The sequence below is a fragment of the Urocampus carinirostris genome, chromosome 2, assembly GCF_059441175.1.
Source record: "Urocampus carinirostris isolate Australia breed hairy pipefish chromosome 2, RoL_Ucar_1.0, whole genome shotgun sequence".
Taxonomy (NCBI): domain Eukaryota; kingdom Metazoa; phylum Chordata; class Actinopteri; order Syngnathiformes; family Syngnathidae; genus Urocampus; species Urocampus carinirostris.
In genome coordinates this window covers 14,722,707-14,742,612 of record NC_142350.1, presented here as the reverse complement: position 1 = coordinate 14,742,612, position 19,906 = coordinate 14,722,707, and the positions used below count along the sequence as shown (strand labels likewise).

The 19,906-nt window shown below is 38.9% G+C and overlaps 2 protein-coding genes across 2 annotated transcripts in view; both read left to right on the top strand.

Moving 5' to 3' along the window:
• The window catches only part of rapgef5a (Rap guanine nucleotide exchange factor (GEF) 5a), a 66,212-nt gene extending 61,709 nt beyond the window's left edge, over nucleotides 1–4,503 (top strand). Inside the window, exons 24-26 of the mRNA XM_088329039.1 lie at nucleotides 196–260; nucleotides 336–390; nucleotides 1,559–4,503. Of these exons, the coding sequence (XP_088185165.1) occupies nucleotides 196–260; nucleotides 336–390; nucleotides 1,559–1,677 (239 nt within the window). The 3' untranslated portion in view covers nucleotides 1,678–4,503. The remainder of the gene's footprint in view (nucleotides 1–195; nucleotides 261–335; nucleotides 391–1,558) is intronic.
• A 477-nt stretch (nucleotides 4,504–4,980) lies between these two features.
• cdca7l (cell division cycle associated 7 like) lies at nucleotides 4,981–19,844 on the top strand. The gene is made up of 10 exons (XM_088327812.1): nucleotides 4,981–5,149; nucleotides 8,047–8,145; nucleotides 9,409–9,515; nucleotides 10,280–10,499; nucleotides 10,578–10,640; nucleotides 10,717–10,899; nucleotides 13,663–13,815; nucleotides 15,091–15,240; nucleotides 17,550–17,686; nucleotides 18,749–19,844. The coding sequence occupies exons 1-10, from the start codon at nucleotides 5,045–5,047 to the stop codon at nucleotides 18,768–18,770; spliced, it is 1,239 nt and encodes a 412-aa protein (XP_088183938.1). The 5' UTR covers nucleotides 4,981–5,044; the 3' UTR covers nucleotides 18,771–19,844.
• Nucleotides 19,845–19,906: the final 62 nt, after the last annotated feature.

The following is a 19,906-nucleotide window of genomic DNA, read 5'->3' as shown; positions in this document are numbered from 1 at the left end:
CTCTCCTGAACACGCCTCTGTTTACTTTTCTAGCTACCTTATAGCTATTTAGCCATCTAGCTAAGTTGCTATTTTAGAAATTCCAGTCGAATTGGGTGCCCTTCGCGCTAATGAGTAACAAAAAGCAGCTCTTGGCTTAAACAAGGTGGGAAACCTCTCTAATACACACTGTCCCTTTATTGAAAACTCCTCCAGATATTACATTCATCCACGAAGGCAACAAGACCTTCCATGACAACCTGGTGAACTTTGAGAAGTTGGTGAGTGAGCTCCATTTTTTTCTCTTTCTTATTAAATGATGGCAAGATTTTTCTTCACGGTTGTTTTTGCGACAGCATATGATCGCAGACACAGTCCGAATGATTCGACACTGCCAGAGTGACCCAACAGGTAAGCGCAGCGCATCTCACCCAAAGTTCTGGGGGATTTTTGGGGGACATTTCTTATTACTCAGGGTTTGTACGTGTGCTTGAAATCCTTGAAAATAATAATAATAATAATAATTTCCTTGTATTGTCATTCTGTGTAACAAAATGCTGGAGTTTTAAGGTTGTGTTTTCAAGGATTGAGCGCTCGAATTTCGGGGGAAGTGCTTGTAAATGCTCAAAATTGTTGCCATGTTTCTCATCAAGTCTGCTTAAAAATGACGCCGACACTGCTCTCTGGTGGTTTCGCTTTGCCATTAAATTTATTCATTTCTCGTGATTAACGGCAGCTAGTATTAGTTAGTATGGCATTGTACTATAAAGGGTCATCGCCAAGAGGACAGATGCATGCTCCACCTAAACAGGGCACAATGTAATGTGTTTAAGTGCAGGGGTTACGTGTCAATAATGGACACAGTCATTTTTTTTTATATATCTTTAGTCCCTCTTTTTATCGCTGTCTTTATCTCTCTTTCTCCCATTCTTTCTCTCTCCCTCTCTTTCTCTCTCTCTTGCTCTCTTTCTCACTCTCTCTTGAACTTTTTTTATCTTTCTTTTTCTATCTCTCTTTCTCCCTTTTCTTTCTTTTACACTCTTTCTTTTTCTTTTCTGGTTCTGTTTCTGTCCCTCCCTCTTTTTTCTCTTTTTCTTGCTCTTTCTTGCGGTCTTTCTCTTTTTTCATACTCTTTTTATCTTTATTGTTTCAGTTTCTCTCTCTCTCTCTCTCTCTTTCTCCATTTACTTTCACTTTCTTTCTCTCTTGCTTTCTGGTTTGTCTTTCTGTTTCTTTCTATTTCTTTCTCTCTTACTCTCTCCCGCCCTTTCCCTCCCTCTCTTCTTTGTTTCTCTTTTTCACTATTTCTCTCTTTCTCTCCCTCTCTCACTCCCTCGCTTACTCTCATCCTTTCTCTTATTCTCTCACTCGTCCGCCCCCTGTGAGAACGTTTTATGCTACCTTGCGGCCGCTGAACTCGAATGAGTTCGACACCCCTTCTGTAGAAGATAAAGAATATACTCCTTCTATCGTTGCCGCGGAACAGAAATCGCGGCTCCGAGCACGCGCGTTTCATCTCCCGCTCGACGTTAGCGCCTCGCTAGCTGTCCATCTGAAAAAAGTTTTTGCTGTCGCCTAGGCAACGAGGTGATCGGAGCGGACAGCGCAGAGCTGAGGGCGAGCGTCCACTACCTGCACATCATCGACAATCAGCAGACGCTCTTCCAGCTCTCCCACAAATTGGAGCCTCGGGCCTAGCTCCGCCCCGGGATCCCTCTTTTGCCAGAAGGATCCACACGTCTGTACAGCATCCGTCGGACTAAACGGCATTTGTTTGTTTTCTGCATTTGTTTTTGCTTATTTATGAGCCTGCCAAGCAGGTCGAATGTTCTGCTTCGTCATTTCAGTCCCCCTCAAAAAAAGAAGAGACTCTTGAAGAATTCAAAGTGTTTGCAGCCGTCGATGTTTATATTTTTTTCGGTCCTACTTCAAGTCAGCGTTGGAGCATTCGTCGAACATACCTCCATTTAGACTTTTTGTCACTGAAACGTGTTAGCTATTAACGCAAGGGAGCGTCCCTTCACTAGTTATTCCATAAAACGCACTGACTGACCCTTGGAAGGACAGTGTGTAATGATTAGCGCCTCCTACTGGTGAAAAGTATGAAATAATATTGATTTGATTTATTATACAAATGTGCATTTTTGAATACTTGTACCTGGAGAAATGTGGGTTTTTTTTCACTAGATGAGGATCATCTTCAGGGAACTGACATATTTGTCAAAAAGTGTACCCCTTTAAAAATGCCTTTTTTGTTCTTCTTTTCTCTCCCTTTTTGTCTTTTTTAACTGTTTTTCTTCTTTTTTCCTTCTTTTTGCATATTTTTCTCACTTTTTCAATGTCTCTTTCTGTAATTCTTTGCTTCTTCTCACTTCTTCCTTTTTTCTACGTTTTTCATATTTCTTTTCATTTTTCTTTTATTTTCTTTTTTTCTGCTTTTTGTTTTACTCCCTTATCCTTATTTTTTTCTCTTTTTCTTCTTCATGAATTGACTTGCCTTTCTTTTTTCCCCTTCTTTCTTTTCTGTTTCTTTCATTTCTATTGTTTTCCTTTCCTTTTTCTTTTTTTCAAGTTTCTTTTATTCACAAAAGTCTGGGTGTGAAACCATGTATTTTAGTCACTTTGAGTCTCGTAGTCTCCGTTTGTATTCCTCCCCGTGATTTCTAGAACTCGTTTTCTGTTACACTGCACAATACAGTGACATCTTGAGGTCCAATATTACACACCGTCTCTTTAAAAAATGTTTCTTCTTATTGTTCTGTATGAAATGACTGAATTTTGGGGGTTGTTTGTGAGCGCAAAACAATATACTTACATACTTGTTACTTAAATCCATGTTGTTTTGTAAGAGGTGTTTTTACCAACAGGAGGCGCTAAATACTGTCCCTTCAGGCCACAAGTTTTTATACTGTACTTTTTTTAAATGCATGCCATGCACTTTTCCTGCATCGATCGTGTCAAAGCTTATCGAAATGGTTGCAATACCACCCCAGTAAGCGAGTCTCATCGTCACACAACTGAAAAAGCCGATTTTTTTTCCAAAGCCTCTCCTAAGATCCCAATGGAAACCACCTCCAATGGATCGACCCAGGCTGAGTGGCACAAAGTTTACTACTCATTTCGATGGCACTGTTGCAGGTTTTTAAGTGCTTGAATGATCAATACCTCTTTTTGTATCCTTTGGGGAAAATTTGTATTTTCACAACAAAGGCAAAACAAATGTCAGTGCCAATAAATCCCTGTAGATAGAACCATCAAGCAATCCCTTTAGGATGCCAATTGTTGTCGTCATCCTAGATTGTAAATCTTGCACTGTAGTCGACGTTCGTCCTCACAAACGTACAACACTTGATGTGTTCAAATGCAGTTGACTTGTACAAAAAAATACAAAATGTCATTCTAAAGGTTAATGTACTCGCACATACTTTGCATCCCATTACTATCTTGCGTCAAATGTGTTGTAGTGACAGAATATTCCAGGGATGTCAAAGATGAGGCCGGAGGGCTGGATCAGGCCCGCCTATGTCTGTGGGACAACTGAGAGAAGAGCGAGAGAAAAATTGGTTGCAGTTTCAAATTTGTCCACTGGATATCGTCAGATGCCACTCACAAAGGGACTATAGCTGTTTTACTTTCTCCCCTATTCTCCATTTCTTTCTTACCCTCTCTCTCTCTCTCCCTCTCTTTTTCTCTATCTACTATTTTCTTTGTCTCACTCTTTCTCTGTTTCTCTCTTTGTATCGCCTGATCTCTATTTCTCCCTCCCTCTCTCTCCCTTTATTCTTTCTCTCTTCATTCATTCTCTCTCTTTTCTCAGTTTCTCTATTTTAGCGTCTTTCTTGCTCTTTCTCCATCTCCTTTTTCTCTTCTCTCTTTTTCTCCTCATATCTTTCTATCGTTGTCACTCTTTTTCTTTTTTTCTCTTCCTTTTATTTATTTTTTCTGTCTTATTACTCTTTCTTTACTCATTATTTCTTTGTACTTTCTTTCTTTTTTTCTGTTCACTTTTTTTCATACTGTTTATTCTGTTCATTATCTTTATTCTGTTCAATTTATTACTCTATCCCCGCGTGAGATTATTTTTCTACCATGTGGTCCCGAGCCCAAAAAAGTTTGACGCCCCTGGAATAGTCATTTGACGCCTATACTGTAATATCCTATCTTCGCCACTTGGAAGCGCCAGAGGAGAAACTGGAGGTAAACTAAGAAGGGACAAGAAAAATAGAGCTCCTGTTGGTGACAATTTGTTTCGTCAGTCATGACTGCATTACGTTTTGTATTGCTTTGAAATTGTTTGCATGATAAGGAATTATTACATAATGCAAGGGGGGGGCATGTTGAAGGCTTTGTACCTATGTATAACGTGTTTCTTTTTATTTGTTGGGCAAAAAAAAGAAAAGTGAACCACAAAGCAATACGTTCATGTCTACTTGATGTTCTTAATAAACATGTCTTTTCTAGAGGTGTTTTACTATGTGGATATTTTAACGGAAATTAATAAAATAAAGGTTTTATGTGACATCATCAATGGCTTGTGTGAGTCTGGAATAAACCTGTATACAAAAAATACACGATGTTGTTTAAGTGGGAATTCGGGAGAGGAGGGGATGGTAATTGAATGCCTTCCGAGCTAGCACCGCCCCTGCACATGGTCTTTAGTGAGAGCGGTGTGGGAAGAAAAAAAATGAATGCCCCTTTATTTCTATTATATATTGATAGACACTAAGTGGTCCAAAATGGTAAAACTTCAAAATAATTTAGTATAAACTGCAACAACAGAAAGCGAACGGATGCTTAGGGAGCTAGGCCGCACCTACACTAACTTTCGCGCTAAACATCAGCTTGTACCATTTTGTCAAAAGGGAGGGGTGTTTTGAAGACGGAAGACGTCTTTCAATTAAATAAAACATCCAGACTGAGTTAAATAATTGCTAAAATTGCAAAAAGAATATTAATATATTAATAATGCGACTATTTCAAATTTGGGATGAATTATCCATTAAATATAAAGTTGCACCTGGCAATAACACCCCTCTAGTTACACACAATCCACTCACCTACGTCTATGTTTAAAGTCATCAGGAGTCTCCATAGCAGCTCTAGAAGATTTTACTTATTTTACCTCAAATTTTGCTATTTTAACGCCGTCAAAATGGCCCTCGAGTCCAAGGTAAGTTATTTCAAAGCGTTTTCTTGTTTTTTTTGCGTCGAAAAACGACAAGACTTTGAGTTGAGTTAAACCATGTCCGTTGAAAAGGAGAATTCAAGCTGCTGGTGAAATTCGATATTTGCCTTTAACTTCTAAGTTCTTTTTTCATTTGACACTCGCCAAAAATGAATGATTTCACGCTATCCGTCAGTATTTTAAGTCACACTACACGAAACAAACACTAAGAGTCAGCATGGCATTATAAAATGTTTGAAATTATTTGTATAAATGTATAATGATCTGCATTTATATAGCGCTTTTCAAGTCAATGACTTCCCAAAGCGCTTTACAGTGTGCTTCACATTTCCCAATAGTGGCCGTGCAGCCATGTAAGGCGCTAACCTGCTTATTGGGAGCATTAAGGGTTCAGTGTCTTACCCAAGGACACTTCGACATGTAACACGGACGAGCCGGGATTCGAACTAGGATCCTTGATCCCAAAACCAGCGCTCTACCTCCTGAGCTACTGCCGCCCCGTATAAAACTCATGTCTATGTTTCTTGCACAATGTTTACTGCTCACCTTGCACAATGTTGACTATCTTTTTTGCACTATGACTATTTTTTGCACCAAATGCATATGTTGACCATTTTTTTGCACTATGATGTCTATTTTGCACCAAATGCATATTGCACAAACCCTACGATACCAAACTGTATGTAACATCCTATATGTCGAGATTTCTTGGGTAAATTTTGTGTAAATTATAACTATAACCTTATCCTCCTTGTTTTATAACCTTATCTTCTCTGTTCCTTTATCTTCTTGGGTTTTTTACCTCACTGTGAATGTGTGAAACTGGAGTGTCATGCCCAATTTCGTTGTCACAATATGTTAACCCATTTTGTAACAATGACAATAAAGGTATATTCTATTCTATTCTAAAAAAAATTGTAACACAAACTGAAAGTGGTATTCGATACAATTTATTTTCAGACCGATACATCACTTTGTTATGCAGTTTTGAACGACTATCGATACCAATAACGTTTTGATACATAACTCCCCAAATCAAGGACAAACAAAAACATTTACCTACTTAAGAGTTTTCCCTCAAAACTGCAGGTAATAAAATATGCTATCAACCGAATTTGCATACCTGGCTTAAGTACTCGCCCATCTATGAATCATGTTATACAGTGGTTAGTTTTCGAACTTAATCTGTTCCAGAGATTGAGATCTGAATTTGTTTTTCTCATAACAAATAAAGGTAAATTTATGAATCTGTTCTGGCCTGAATGAAAAGTCTTTCTTTTTTTTTCTTTTTCTTTTTTATTCCCTTTTTTTAAATGTAATTTACCAGCAATTTAGTCCTAAACATGGATATGTGTATACAATAATATTATATGTTGCACACTTCAGGGGGACAATGATGAGTCCGATGTGCATTAGTTGTAACCTTATGATTATTTTCGGTCACATCAGTTTTGTTTACATTTGTCATTTCTCTTTGTGTGTTCTCTCATTCCATCTCTTCCCTCCTCATCCTATCTCTCTCAATCTATAACTCACACAGCCTCACGCGCTTACTTTCAGAACCCCCTCAGCTTCCCCTGGCGCCTTATAACGAAAACATTGCTAAATGTCCTAAACTAACAGAAAAGTGCGACAACATTGACAAACCGATATGAACACATACAGGAAATAACATGAAAATGAATGAATAATGCAATTACATGCCTGGGGGGGTTCCCTCTTTCAAGCATCCATTAATTTACCTCATGCACTCGTTTACATGGGTCTCACATGTATAATTGCTTTAAAAATAATTTTAGTACATCATCTGTGGTCCCTTCTCAAGGTTTCTTCATTATTCCTTATTCTGATGATTTTGAGTTTTACTTGCCCTCATGTAGATTTTAGATCAGGGGATGGTGTAATAATAGTTTGTAATTTGCAATAGTCTGTGGTCTGGTCTGTACAGCCCTTTGAGACTCCTTGTGATTAAGGGCTATACAAATAAACATGACTTGAATTTTTGAAAAATAGTAATAATAAAATAAAATAAAATAAAATAACAACAATGTATTTATTTTTTTTAAGCATTTTTGAAGGGGCGTCGCTACTTCGCGAATTTTCACTTTTCGCGGGAGGTTTTGGTCCCCATTAACCGGGTCTAAAAAATAATAATAATAATTAAAAAAAAATATATATATTTTTATATTTTATTTAAGCATTTTTGAAGGGGCGTCGCTACTTCGCAGATTTTCACTTTTCACGGGTGGTTTTGGTCCTGCGATAACCGAGGGATTACTGTAGTACCAGAAAATTGGAGGGCTTCTCCTTTAGGCGCTTTATTAACATTTTTGTCAGTTCTCTGAACACTTCCCACTCTGGCTTTGTGCGTGTGTGCGCTTCTTAACTCTTCTTGACACCAACAGCGTATGAGTAGAAGGATACAGTACCTCTATTATTATGGACGCCAGTTCTTTGCCTATACTTTTCAAAACAGCCACGTCTGGCGTTAAAATTAAAGCCTTTTTCATCACTTTCAACATTCCCCTCGATGCTTGTACCTGCACTTTTCTTTTTCAGACCATCATTAAAAGCTAGAGAAATTCCAAAAAGTTTAGACCTGTGAGGCAAAAAGTTTGGCTTGGCTCGTCCGCGCTCGGTCAAAAACAAAAAAACTCAGTTTTGAACCGCATTGGTCAAGGTCAGAGTCCGTCAAAAACTGATGTACCACTGTATATATTTAACATTTCACCTAAATTGCATGTAATGAAAGTACGGTACAATCCGAATTCCGATACCTGGCACTAGTACTCACCCGTCTACGAAATATGTTGCAGAAAAGAATGCAGTTGATCAAAAGTAATCAAGCAAGCTTAATGTTTCTTCTATTCACTTTTTTCAAGGCGCTACGTTTCAAGTCAAAGTTTATTACGACCGAGCTGGCTCAGCTGTTCAGCCAATCAGACAGTGAGGAGGACTTTGAAGGGTTCAGCGAGGACGAGGTAAGAGTGGACAAAAGACGTTTAAGGTAAAAATAATGCTTATGGTGGGCACTAGGGCTGCACAATTAACCGACACCTCATTGATATTGCGATGTGACGAAGTATGATTGTGTAATCTTTATACACTGCATTATTTCCAAGGATTTATAGTTCCAGTTTTTATTTTTCCCCTTTGTTATTTAAGTTATTTCAGATGGAGTGTTCGGCCAAACAGGATTGTCACAGTTTGGGTTTTAAAGACGCCGGCCAATCAGGCGAGTTTTAATGGCACTAGCCAATAAAGGAGATGCAAAGTTTGCAGTCTGCACGCTATGCCACACACACTCTGTGTGCGAGACTGTGATAGGCTGGTGTATGTTGTCAGTCAAACAGCTAGGGTGGGCAGGCGGAGGCACAACTGGCCATCCAATTAAGCCATGCCGAAACGCAACAGGTTGTACTGTCAAGTGAGAAAGCGATGGCGAGGCTGTAGGTCTGGCCTACTGCTACGGCTAAGCTACGTAACAACCCTCACGAGCCACCCCCCTCAGAGCTTGTACCTCACCAGCGCCTAATCCATAGCCCATGAAACATACGACTTGGAGCTACATCTTGTTGTCAACCGCTAGATTTGTGACTCTTATTTAATCGTTGCGGAACCCTTGCTGGAGTCGAGGTTACCAGATGTTGGCGTGCAGCCAGGCAGGTGCTCTCTACATGCCTTTCTTACTCTGAAAGGAGAAGCCTTCAGATTTCGTTGTATAATGACTGTAAAGACCATTTATCCAACTGCAATTCTGTTTTTATTTGTAGATCTATAGTTGTTATTTTGTTCAAGTTGTATACTCTCGGTCGCTAATGACCTCATCTTGAGGTAAGTTTGATCCTTGTACCTACTAGGTACCAGACTTAACATACATTGAGGAATCAAAAAGTAAATATTCGTCGGCAGACAGCAACCTAACAAGGGTCCCCAGAAGAGGGTGCTGTTTTTGAAGGTTAAAGCATGTCACTATGATTAAGCAGTCACCAAAAAAACTAATCTAGCGCAGATAATGCACTTTTCTTTTAACATAAAAAAACGCATAGAAATTGTTAAAATAAATCACAAGGTTTTTTTTTTTTTTTTTTTTTTTTACAAAATCCTGCAGCCTTAGTGGGCACTATGTTTAAGTTCCTAGGACATAGGGCAAAAAAAAAAACTAAAGAAGTCTACTTTTAATGCAAGCTGAATAAGAATTGAACATAATATTTTTGTTGTTGTTGGTATTTTTGATTGTTCAGGTGACTGAGGACTCCTCCGAGGATGGCAGTGATGTGGACAACGGCTTCTTCTCTGATGGGGAAACGGCGCCACCGCAAAGGAGGCAAAGTCTCTTGGTAGCGCTCAGGTGTGTACTCTCACTAATACCAGGGCATAATGGTGTAGCATAGGAAATTTGCGAAATTTATTTTTGTCGGGGGGAAAAAAGCTTGCTGTTGTTCAGTATGTTTTCCTTCTTCTGCTGATTAAAGTTTAACATCCATATCAGTATGTGGCAGCAGATGACTTTTCCTTTTACTTTTTATATACTAATTATATGTTCATGAGGAAGTACAGGGACATTTATTTAATAACTGTTTTGCTTTCATGAACCTGTTGTTAAAATAATAAAATAAAGTATACATTTTGTACATAGTTTAAATTATTTTCTTTATTAACTAAAACATGAAATAAAAAAATGTGTAGTCAAACTTCTTATTTGATTCCATGGCAGATCATTCTTACTCATTTTACAAAAAAAAAAACATGATAAAAATAAAGTAAAGCCTTGAGAAACTGGTTTAAATTTTTGCAAAAATCCAAAATGAATAATCTTTAATACTTCCTCCAGGCACTCCGGTTTCCTCCCACGTTCCAAAAAAACATGCATTTCAGGTGAATTGGCCGGTCCAAATTGTCCCTAGGTGTGAATGAGTTGTCTGTCCCTGTGTGCCCTGCGATTGGCTGGCAACCAGTTCAGGGTGTCCCCTGCCCACTGCCCGGAGATGGCTGGGATGGGCACGCTTCTGTGGTTAACACTTCTAAACTCAGATGTGATATACAGAACATATTGGTTACATTTTACAAAATAAGAAACACCTTGAGTCAGATTTGAATATCCATTCTTCTCAGATTTCCAGTCAAACAGTCGGCCTCCCTGAAAAAGGAAAAACAAGCGAAAAGCTTCAGTAAGCCGGCTAAAGAGACTGTGGCGCAGAAAGTGAGGCAGACCATGAAGAAGCAGGAGGAGAAACGAAAAGGAGCCGAGTCGGGGAATGCGCAGAAAAAAGAGGAGGTGGTGTGCCAAAGCTTAAGCAAGCGGGATAAAAACATCCAGGAGAACAAGGCCATGGTTGTTACAGTCCTAAAAACAACACGGCAGCCAGTGCTATCTAATTGTTGACAGTCTATGACGTTTTTTACCTTGCAGCTGGCCAAACTTTTTTCTGATCTCACTACTATAGCAGACTTGGCTTTGCCCAACAGCCCTCAAGTGAGCACAGTCATAATTCTATTGGCCACGCTTAAGCAAACAGCAAGAGCTCCAGTTTTTTTTTGTCCCCACACAGAAAAAGAAGCGATCACCGGTGAAAACGACATCGCGGAAACGCAGGTCTGAGCAGGAGGTCGGATCCGAAAGGAGGAACCCGTCTCGGAAGGCCCGTCCTCCGGAGAATTTTGCCGTGGACCAAGTGTGTGAGCCGTTGCCCCGTGGCGGCCTCAAAGCGGTGGACCTTAGGAGGCTTATCCAGGTACAAAGCAGGAGCTCTTATTGGAAGCAATTGTGCAACAAATATGGCCCAGAATCCTTGTCAAGGGACAATATATATTTTTTACTGCCTCCTTGTCGTAACAAATAACTTATTGAGTAAAACAATATTGATTTAAAAAAAGAGCAAAAAATACATGAACTTACACCTTAAAGTGCATTTTCTAAAATACTCAGGTCAATAAATCTTCATTTAGTTTATGTAACATGAGCCTCACCTATAGGGAGCTGACATAATTGTCAGCCATTTTGCTGCCATGGGTCCTAGGACTGCATGATTTTGGAAAAAAAATTATTGCGATTTTTCAAAACAGTATTGCAATTTTGATGCGATTTAAAAAGAAAAGTGCATTGTCTGTGCTAGTTTTTTTTGTGACTCGCCACTGTGTTGAATCTCATCTCATCAGCCGTACCGCTTGAATTATATTTTGTTTAGATTTAAATGTTACTTTTTCTAGATTGGTTGCCACAGTACAAAAATGAAATGTTGTTTTTATTTGTATTTCCATGTGAGCTGCATAAAAAAAGGACAAAAAAAATGGTCTTAAAAATAAAGACAACATGGGAGCTAATCATATTGACCTGCTTTAACCTTAAGATAATAGTGCCCTCTTCTGGGGAGCTTTGATAGGGTTGCTGTCTACGTGGATGTATGCCACAAGTGTGCAAACTTGCCATTGTTTGCTAGTGCCGTTAAAACTCGCCTCTGATTGGCCTGTGCCGTTAAAACCCGAACTCAGACAATTCTGGTTGGTCAAACACCCTTTCACCACAAAATTGAGCTATAAATCCTTGGGGAAAAAACGTGATTTCTTGTGATTACACAAATCGCACAACGTCACTTGGCAATATTGATTACATTTCGGGTAATCATGCAACCCTAATGGGTACCCAAAATACTGGTAAAAGGCTGAAAGGGCAGTGTTGTGTTAGTTTAGCGTGGTGAGTTGGTTCAGGTGTAAAACTGCATTCACTCAACTGTTAAAATAAAAAGCCAAAAATGAAAATGTTTTTTCCTCATCATATGTGAACAAATGTGTTGTGTTTAGAAAAGATCCAGTGTCATTTGTAATTATAATATGTAGGGTAAGTTACGAATGTAGGCTGAATCATTAAGCATAGTATTGAAAAACAAAGCAAAAAATTTGGAGTTGACGATCCTTTACAAAACCGTCTGGCCTTAGAACAGAGCCCTTTATCCAGAGCCAAACAGAGTTAGACATCCCTGCCTTAAAGGGATTATAAAATACCTTTTTTTTTCAATAATATAAAGCACATGTAGTGTCCTGCCCAAAAAAATGCAATTATTTTCCAGAATATTCCACGTGCCAAATTAATTTTCAAAGTAGATGGTTTAACCTCATATCCCCTAGAACTGATGACACCCGATGACTTTGAGAAGCAAAATAAACGGCACGTCCCATTGAAAAACAGACAGCGATTGTAGTAATCAGCGAATACATAGCGCTCATTTCGGCTTGGAGTAGTTGGAACTTTGCTTATTGTGTCGCTGGGGGACTTCTGTTTTTTCTGTCAGAGTTGATATTTAAAAGGTCAGTTTACCTGCTGTTGTGTACTACGTGCATTTCCGTTTTTGCTTCGCCTCATTTTAGGTATGCGATTAAGACTTTTTCTCACGTTATTCGCCGCTTGTCTTGCAATTTATATAACATTGTCCAGATAGCTCCCCATTACCGTGCGGGCTCTTGAAGGCTTCCAGTTGTTTTTTGTCTCGGTTAGCCTCGTTAGCAGTCAGCTAGCTGACCAGCTTGTCGTGCTCATTGTTTTTTTTTCTCCCGGCTGGGTTTGCGTTTGTTGCTGCTATTGCCTATGGTCATCCTGGCTGCTTACTGGGTGTTTACGGTCAGCCAGCAACCCGTTTTTTTCCCCACCGATCGGTCCCTGGTCATCCTCTAATAACAGCTGGCTAGCCTGACGTGTCCCGGCTGTTATTTTTGCCAGTTCGCCCCATTTTGGCTACTCGCCATTTTTTGTACCATTGCTGCACCTACCTGCAACACAATCCCTAGCACTTCTCCACAAGAACTACCAAAACTTGGCTTAAAACACTCGAAACCTTTTTGACTCGTTAACATGTAAACCAATAGAGTGAATGGCTTGCTAGGGTGCTGGTGTTCTTCACATAACTTCAGAGCTCAGGAAGTCAAAGAGACATTAGACGAAATCATTTACTATTTTCTCACATTTTGTGTGCTTTAACAAGTGTGAATCCCTTTCAGACTTCATGCACAAAAAAACTTCATCATGCTGCTGAGTTTATATTGAAATAAGTATGTGTATTGTCGGTTATTTAATTTTGGGGGATTGCAGGTCGACCTCAGATTATGTGCAATGTTGTGTGTTTTGATGATATCATTTTGTTAACTTTTAACTTTGTTTAATGTTCCTCCTATTTGTGAAATCCTGTGTAGTAGTTTGTCTCCATGGGTCTCTGCTTTTTTTTTTTTGAAGATTGGGTAAAATGGCGTCTGTTTTTTTCGCTTTCACTCAGGGCCAAACTTTGGGTTTAAATATGAAAAAAGCATAGTGATAATTGTCAATATTGGCTGATAAGAAATGTTTAATCGTGGAAACAATGTACAAATTTTAGTATCTGGCTAAAAAAATAAGATGTTTGATATTCAATCTTCCATTATTCTAATGTGAAAAGCAAAATACTGTAAATATGCATGCAAGATTAAATTAGGATATGATTTTGAGAAAGTTTGACCCGTTTTTTTTTCAGGTGGATGAGGACGGTGCTGGCGGCAAACCAAAAAGGAGGCGGAGCAGCAATCGACGCAGCCAATTCGACTTCAAATCCGTTGATGACATCACTGACGATGACTTGGCCAACGTAGCTTACCGCAGCAAAGACAAGATCTGGGACAAAGACCACGTGAGTCAACTTTTGATGATGTTTTTTTGAGGGGGGACCTGTGCCACGTGATGACATCGCCAGGTACGACGATAAGGCGTCGCACGTAAGTCTCAGATTTTCTTCAAATTGTGCGGCGCTTAATACTCAATTCACAAATTTTTGGGGTGAAATCCATTCTTTTTGTGAGATAGTTTCCAACTGAATGCGACTTCTATGCGTCTCCATATCCAACGCCACCATATCCGCGGAAGAGGACACGCTGTGTCATATGCAATGCATTGTTGGATCCTAACGCTCTAGCGCAGGGGTGGCGAACAAGTTTGACACAAAGAGCCGAAATTTTTAACTGTGAGAGTCAGAGCCACACCACGCACTGACCTGCCATGACAGACAGACACTTAAACACACACAATTAAAAACATATTATTTCCCATAACACACTCCTCCTCCTTACAATACAACAAGTATTGTTCTTCTGCTGATTTCAAGGAAAAGTGTCCACCCTCAATACACACACAAAAAACTAAACATGAAACAAGGCAAAGAGCCACTGTATATAGAAAATAAGATGAGGCAAAGAGCCGCATTCCTATTGGCCAAGAGCCGCATGCGGCTCTAGAGCCACGTGTTCGCCACCCCTGCTCTAGCGTATCTAGCAATTTCATTTATTGTGCTGCTAGAGGCTGAATATAGCTCTCCATCCAAATATTAATTCAATCCAAGTTCTCACTTTCACCCCATTGAACGCTCTTCCCGTTTTCGTCGGCAATATTGTGTTGATTTTTACGCAACGCGGAAGAGAATGGAAACCGAGCAGCCGCGAGAGAATTGAAGATTAATTAATGAAAGGTTCGCAGGTGGAGGAAGCCAAAAAACTAACTCCTATAAGTTTTTTAACTGTGTGTTTGACTTTATCAATACTTAAATGAACCACAACCAAACTCTGTTTGGCTTCTGCTGTATTTTAAGATACGCTAAACTGGATGCTTGTTTGTGTTGTGCTGAAAAATGCCCACCCCTCTGCATGAAATGTCCCTCCTTGCGCAACATTGTTAAAACATGTTCATTTCTAGTTTTTAGGGGAATGTAATAGAACAGTAAAACACGGCACATTTGCATCTTTTTGCGAGGGGAAACATTTCATGCAAGGAGATGGCGCACCAGCACAATAGGGCTTCTGTAGTGTTAAACACAGAGATGGAACCACTTATGGAGACTGCGCACTATGGACGTGAAAATATTGTATATATTCATAATCAGTTTCCTGTACAATGTATTTTTTGCTGCCCTCAGGGAAGCTCGTGTCACCAGTGCCGCCAAAAGACCCTTGACACAAAGACGGTATGCCGCAGTGGGTTCTGTAGTGCGGGTAAAGGTCAGTTCTGCGGGCCGTGCCTGAAGAACCGCTATGGGGAGGATGTGGCCTCAGTGTTGCTTGACCCGGTTAGTATCAACCCAGTAAACTCTGTGTTCTTACAGGTGCTTGAAAACCTTGAAAATGTTTAAATGTTAATGTGGTGTTTTAAAGGATTGAAAATTGTTTGATTTTAGGTGAATTACTTAAACATGGCTGAAAGATTGTTGCACTGTTTCTCAAAAAGACTGCTTAAAAATGGCACAAACACTGCTCTCTTGTGGCTTCGCTTTGCCATTGAATTTCTTCTTCTCTCGTGATTTACTACAACTGGCATTAGTTTGTATGGCATAGTCCTGTGAAGCGTCATTGCCCCCTACAGGTTGTGCCCAAGAGGACAGCTGCATGATACACCCAAACAGGGCACTTATTATAGGCCGTGCCCAAAATGAAGTTGGCGTTTCCCAGTAGTAAATTGTATTAAGAAGAACTTCCTGCAAGTAAAAATGTAAGCTACATATTACTGTTATTCTTACCAACACCTATATTAGGAGAGATTTGTCTCAAAAACAAATATATCCGCAATTTACTCAAGATCTTAAAATCATATTCTTGATGAATGTACAAGCAAGATTAAAAATCACTTTTGTAAATCAGATATATCTTTGGCTCTGACAAATATCATTTACACCAGATATTTTCTTTAAATGCTACTGGAGAATTTGGAAAAATTTGGCTTTGAAAGTGTTTGAGTTTGGCCATTAAAAAGGTGTACAGTTTAAGCTGTTTCTAATTGTGCAAAAAGATCATAAGACCACTTTTTATACGAGTTAGTATAATTAAAAAAACACTAGTAGCTTTTCTGCCACTGAAAGACTATGTTAGCTTTGGGTGCAAAAGATGATTCACAATGCACCATATACAAATACCTAAAGAATCTTTTTGTTCTTTACAAAAGGTGGTTATCAGGTTTATAGTTTGATGCACATTCAAAATAAGGAGAGGAGACATCAATTGATTTTGAACTTGGAAGGAGAACAGTGAGAGAGCCCAAACCTCAGAAGAGAAATCCCAACCTGTTCTAAATGCCATTCCTGAGACTTTTTTTTCCATCCCTACGTTACAAAAATCAGTTTTGCCCTAAAGGCTGTGGAAATCAAAGAACAGAAACATGATTGGCCAATTGCACTATTACAATAGAATAACAAACAAAATTGAAGATTAATACTGCCATTCAATGTAATCTCTTTTGCAGGTGTTAAATATTAAAAGCAGACATTTTTCATTGAGCCTGGCTTACAAAATAATGCAGTAGAACCCCAGGATACGACATTAATCTATTCTGAGGTAGAGATCCCAAACTAAAATTGCCGTATAACGGGGTATAGTAACTTGTGCTAATTGGCTAATGCCACTGTGCATAATCAATGCATTGAAATAACAAATTAGTATACAGTAAGGACTACTTCTGTGTAGTATACCAGTATATCATTTAATGGCATTTTAAATATAGAAAGGAAAAAATAAAATGAAAATGAATGAATTTACATTTGGTGTAATGCGACTCGAGCTGGACAAGTGGAGTAGTGGGTGGCTGCAAAGTAAGAGGTGAGACGGTGACTGAAGATTAAAAGTAAGAATTGTATTGCCCTTAAGACTTTATTCTTTTAATTGCTTCCCTATTTTTAATAATAGCCCTGATTCGATTTGTTGCGGTCATCTTTGCAAAGGTAGTGATTTATGTTGCCCATTTGTATTTGTTAATTGCAAGCTTCCTTTCTGTGGTTTATATATTTTGCTTTTCCCTTCAACATCACTGCAAGCCATAGCGATAAATACTAACAAAAAATGCAATATTGTATCACCGTCACACAAAGCACATGGAATTATGAACTGAATGAGAGGAAGGCATTGTGGGAAGTAGTTCAGTCAACAACTTATCTGCATCTGGATGATAGAGCCACACAAACCGATAGCAGACCAGGTTCCTTAATGACCAATACCAGACAGCCATCTTGAGGATGTAACTCTACATACACATGAACACTGCAAAGTTTAAATCGTGTATTTTTTCAGCCGCATAAAATAAGCTGTAACATAGTCAGGAAAATGCCATAAAGAGAAAATGTCTGCAGGGATGCCTTATCCTGGGGGACGTACTGAAATACAAAAAGAGAAAGCGAATTTTTATACTATTGTCCTTATTTTTTTATAAACTTTTGGCATCTTGTTGCGAAGCTCCCTGCACCATCAGACTGGTACTCTTTGATTTTTTTTATGCTTTTTTTTTCCGATGTTCCAACGATTAAATTCCATTCCAAACGCATTTACTGCTCACAATGTTCTTGCTAAAGTTCAGATCTCCCTCAAACTTAATATGTTTTGCTGTTCTCCTTAGACGTGGTCGTGTCCCATCTGCAGAGGAATGTGCAACTGCAGTCTGTGCCGAAAGAAAGAGGGCCGCTGCGCCACCGGCATTTTGGTGGGGCTCGCTCGCTACAACGGCCACGACAACGTTCATGAATATCTTGAGAGGTACGTTGACTTATGTACAATGCCTGGCCAAAGTAGTAGAACGCCTGCCCTCCAACATGGACTTCTATTCACATTGCCATATGCCAGGCTTCAAAAGAAATATCTAAGAATCAACAACGTGTGAGAAACGATCCTCAGATGGAATAAAAAATTTTCAACATTTCATATTATATTTACAATTTAAAAAACTGATATGTACCCTTAGCAAAAATATTTGCTTCCCCTGTTCTCTCAACTCGGTCGACTGACTCCAGAAAGTACCTCGTGACTTCTGAATGATCCAATGTCCACCTAAATGACTAACAATGACAGAATGCACTTATGTGTCATTGAGGCTCCGTTTAAATTCACCTGCTCTGTGATGGGCTCAAATGTCTGTGGGAGGCGACACTGGCATTTTGAAGACCAAAGAACAGACCAGACAGGTCCAGGTTAAATTCATGGAAATGTTCAAAGCATAGGATACAAGTAGATTTAGCAAGATTTACACATCTCCTAGGGTACTGTGTGAGTAATAATATACAAAATGGAAAGAGCATAACAAACCTACCAAGACCTGGTTTTCCCTCTAAACTATTGGCCAAAACAAGGAGAAAACTAATCAGAGCAACCAAGATGTCACACATCGGATGATCTGCAGGCATACAGTGGAGAAGGGGACAGTATGACTAGTTTTAGTCGTACACTCCATTTATCTGATATTTATTGAAGAGTGGCGAGAAGGAAACCCTTTTTGAAAGAATACCATAAAAAGGCCCGTTTTGCGTTTGCAAGAAGCCACATGGGAAACACAAATAAGGATGTTGTACAAAGTATTGACTAGATGGGTGCCTACTTTTTTTTTTTAAATTTATTAGCTCAATATAAAATGTCAAATAAATGTGATTTCTTTTCACGAATGTTGGTTGAAATTAGAAAATACTTTGAGTTTCTCTGTGCTAGTTAGAAGCCTGAAATATGGCGCTAATTCAAAATGTTGTCGGTGTGCTAATACTTTTGCAAGGCAACGTACAATCTGTTTGACTTTGTCAAAAGTGATGTTCCTTTTTGTCTCCATGGCAGAATTCAGAAGGACCTACAATGACTCACAAAGACTCTCATTCAGATGACACTACACAGTACTGTAGAACCTTTTTTAATGTTTTATTTCTTTTATCAAACGGTTTACTTTAATGTCCAAGTGTAAAACACTGTAATGCCATAGGGACAAATAGGTTTTTCTGTCATTAGAACTATCAGGAACGAAACTCGATTTTAACTGCCGTGTACAAATGTGCTTGGATTTAGAAGTCTGTGCCCTTCACTGTGCAGCTCAAGAAATATACTGTCTAACATGGCAAAAATGGAAAACTCAAAGCTATAAGTAAGAAACTGAATAATTTAGCTAGACACTAAAAAGTGATCGGAGAGCTGCTAGTTGCTTTATGTAGTGGATAAAATCTTTTGCTGCTGTTGCCCTAAAACCTTTCATGCCACTTCTTCTTTTAATTCCAAGTCAGAATATTTGACAGCTATTTTTGTGTGGGATATCATTTGCTTTTTGTCATCGTCCGTCTACAGGTGTTGCTTCATTGTTTGTGTGCAAGGTTGCCATTCTCGGCTAGCCTTTTTTCATTATAAGACCGTTTTGTTGTTGCACTAGGAAACTGAATAACGACATCAAGCAATACACGAATAAAACTGATTGGCTATTTGCTTTTTGTAGAGGATGCAGTGTTCTACTTTCATTGGGCGACAACCTCAGCTTGCTTTTTTGAATTGCGAGTCAAAATGTCTGGTTTGCTCCGATCTGTTTTATTTCTAAATCGTCTGTTTGTGCGCATATACTAGTTGCAAATGCCTGCACTGTTGGCATATTTGAACGACATCTGGCTATACACAAGTAAAATGATCTGTTAGCTGCTAGTACCAGTGACCTTTGGAAAGGATAAAAACAATTTTATTGCAGTCTTTTTGTTCTCAAAATGCGAGTCAGACCTTTTTGTGGCTTTCTTATTTCTATTTTATTTTCATGCTCCATTCTTTCCCCTTCACGAGTCATGTTAGCCTGTTCTTTGAGAGGGTTTGTTCCCCTGTCAAAAAGTCGAATCACCTTTGGTTTTGTAACCCTGATTTATAGCATTGTTATTTCACTGTTAATAAAGTTTGTTTGTGTTAACTTGTGGTATAGAATATATCTATATCTAGTCACATTTTTCTCAAATTTTAGATCTGTTCTAG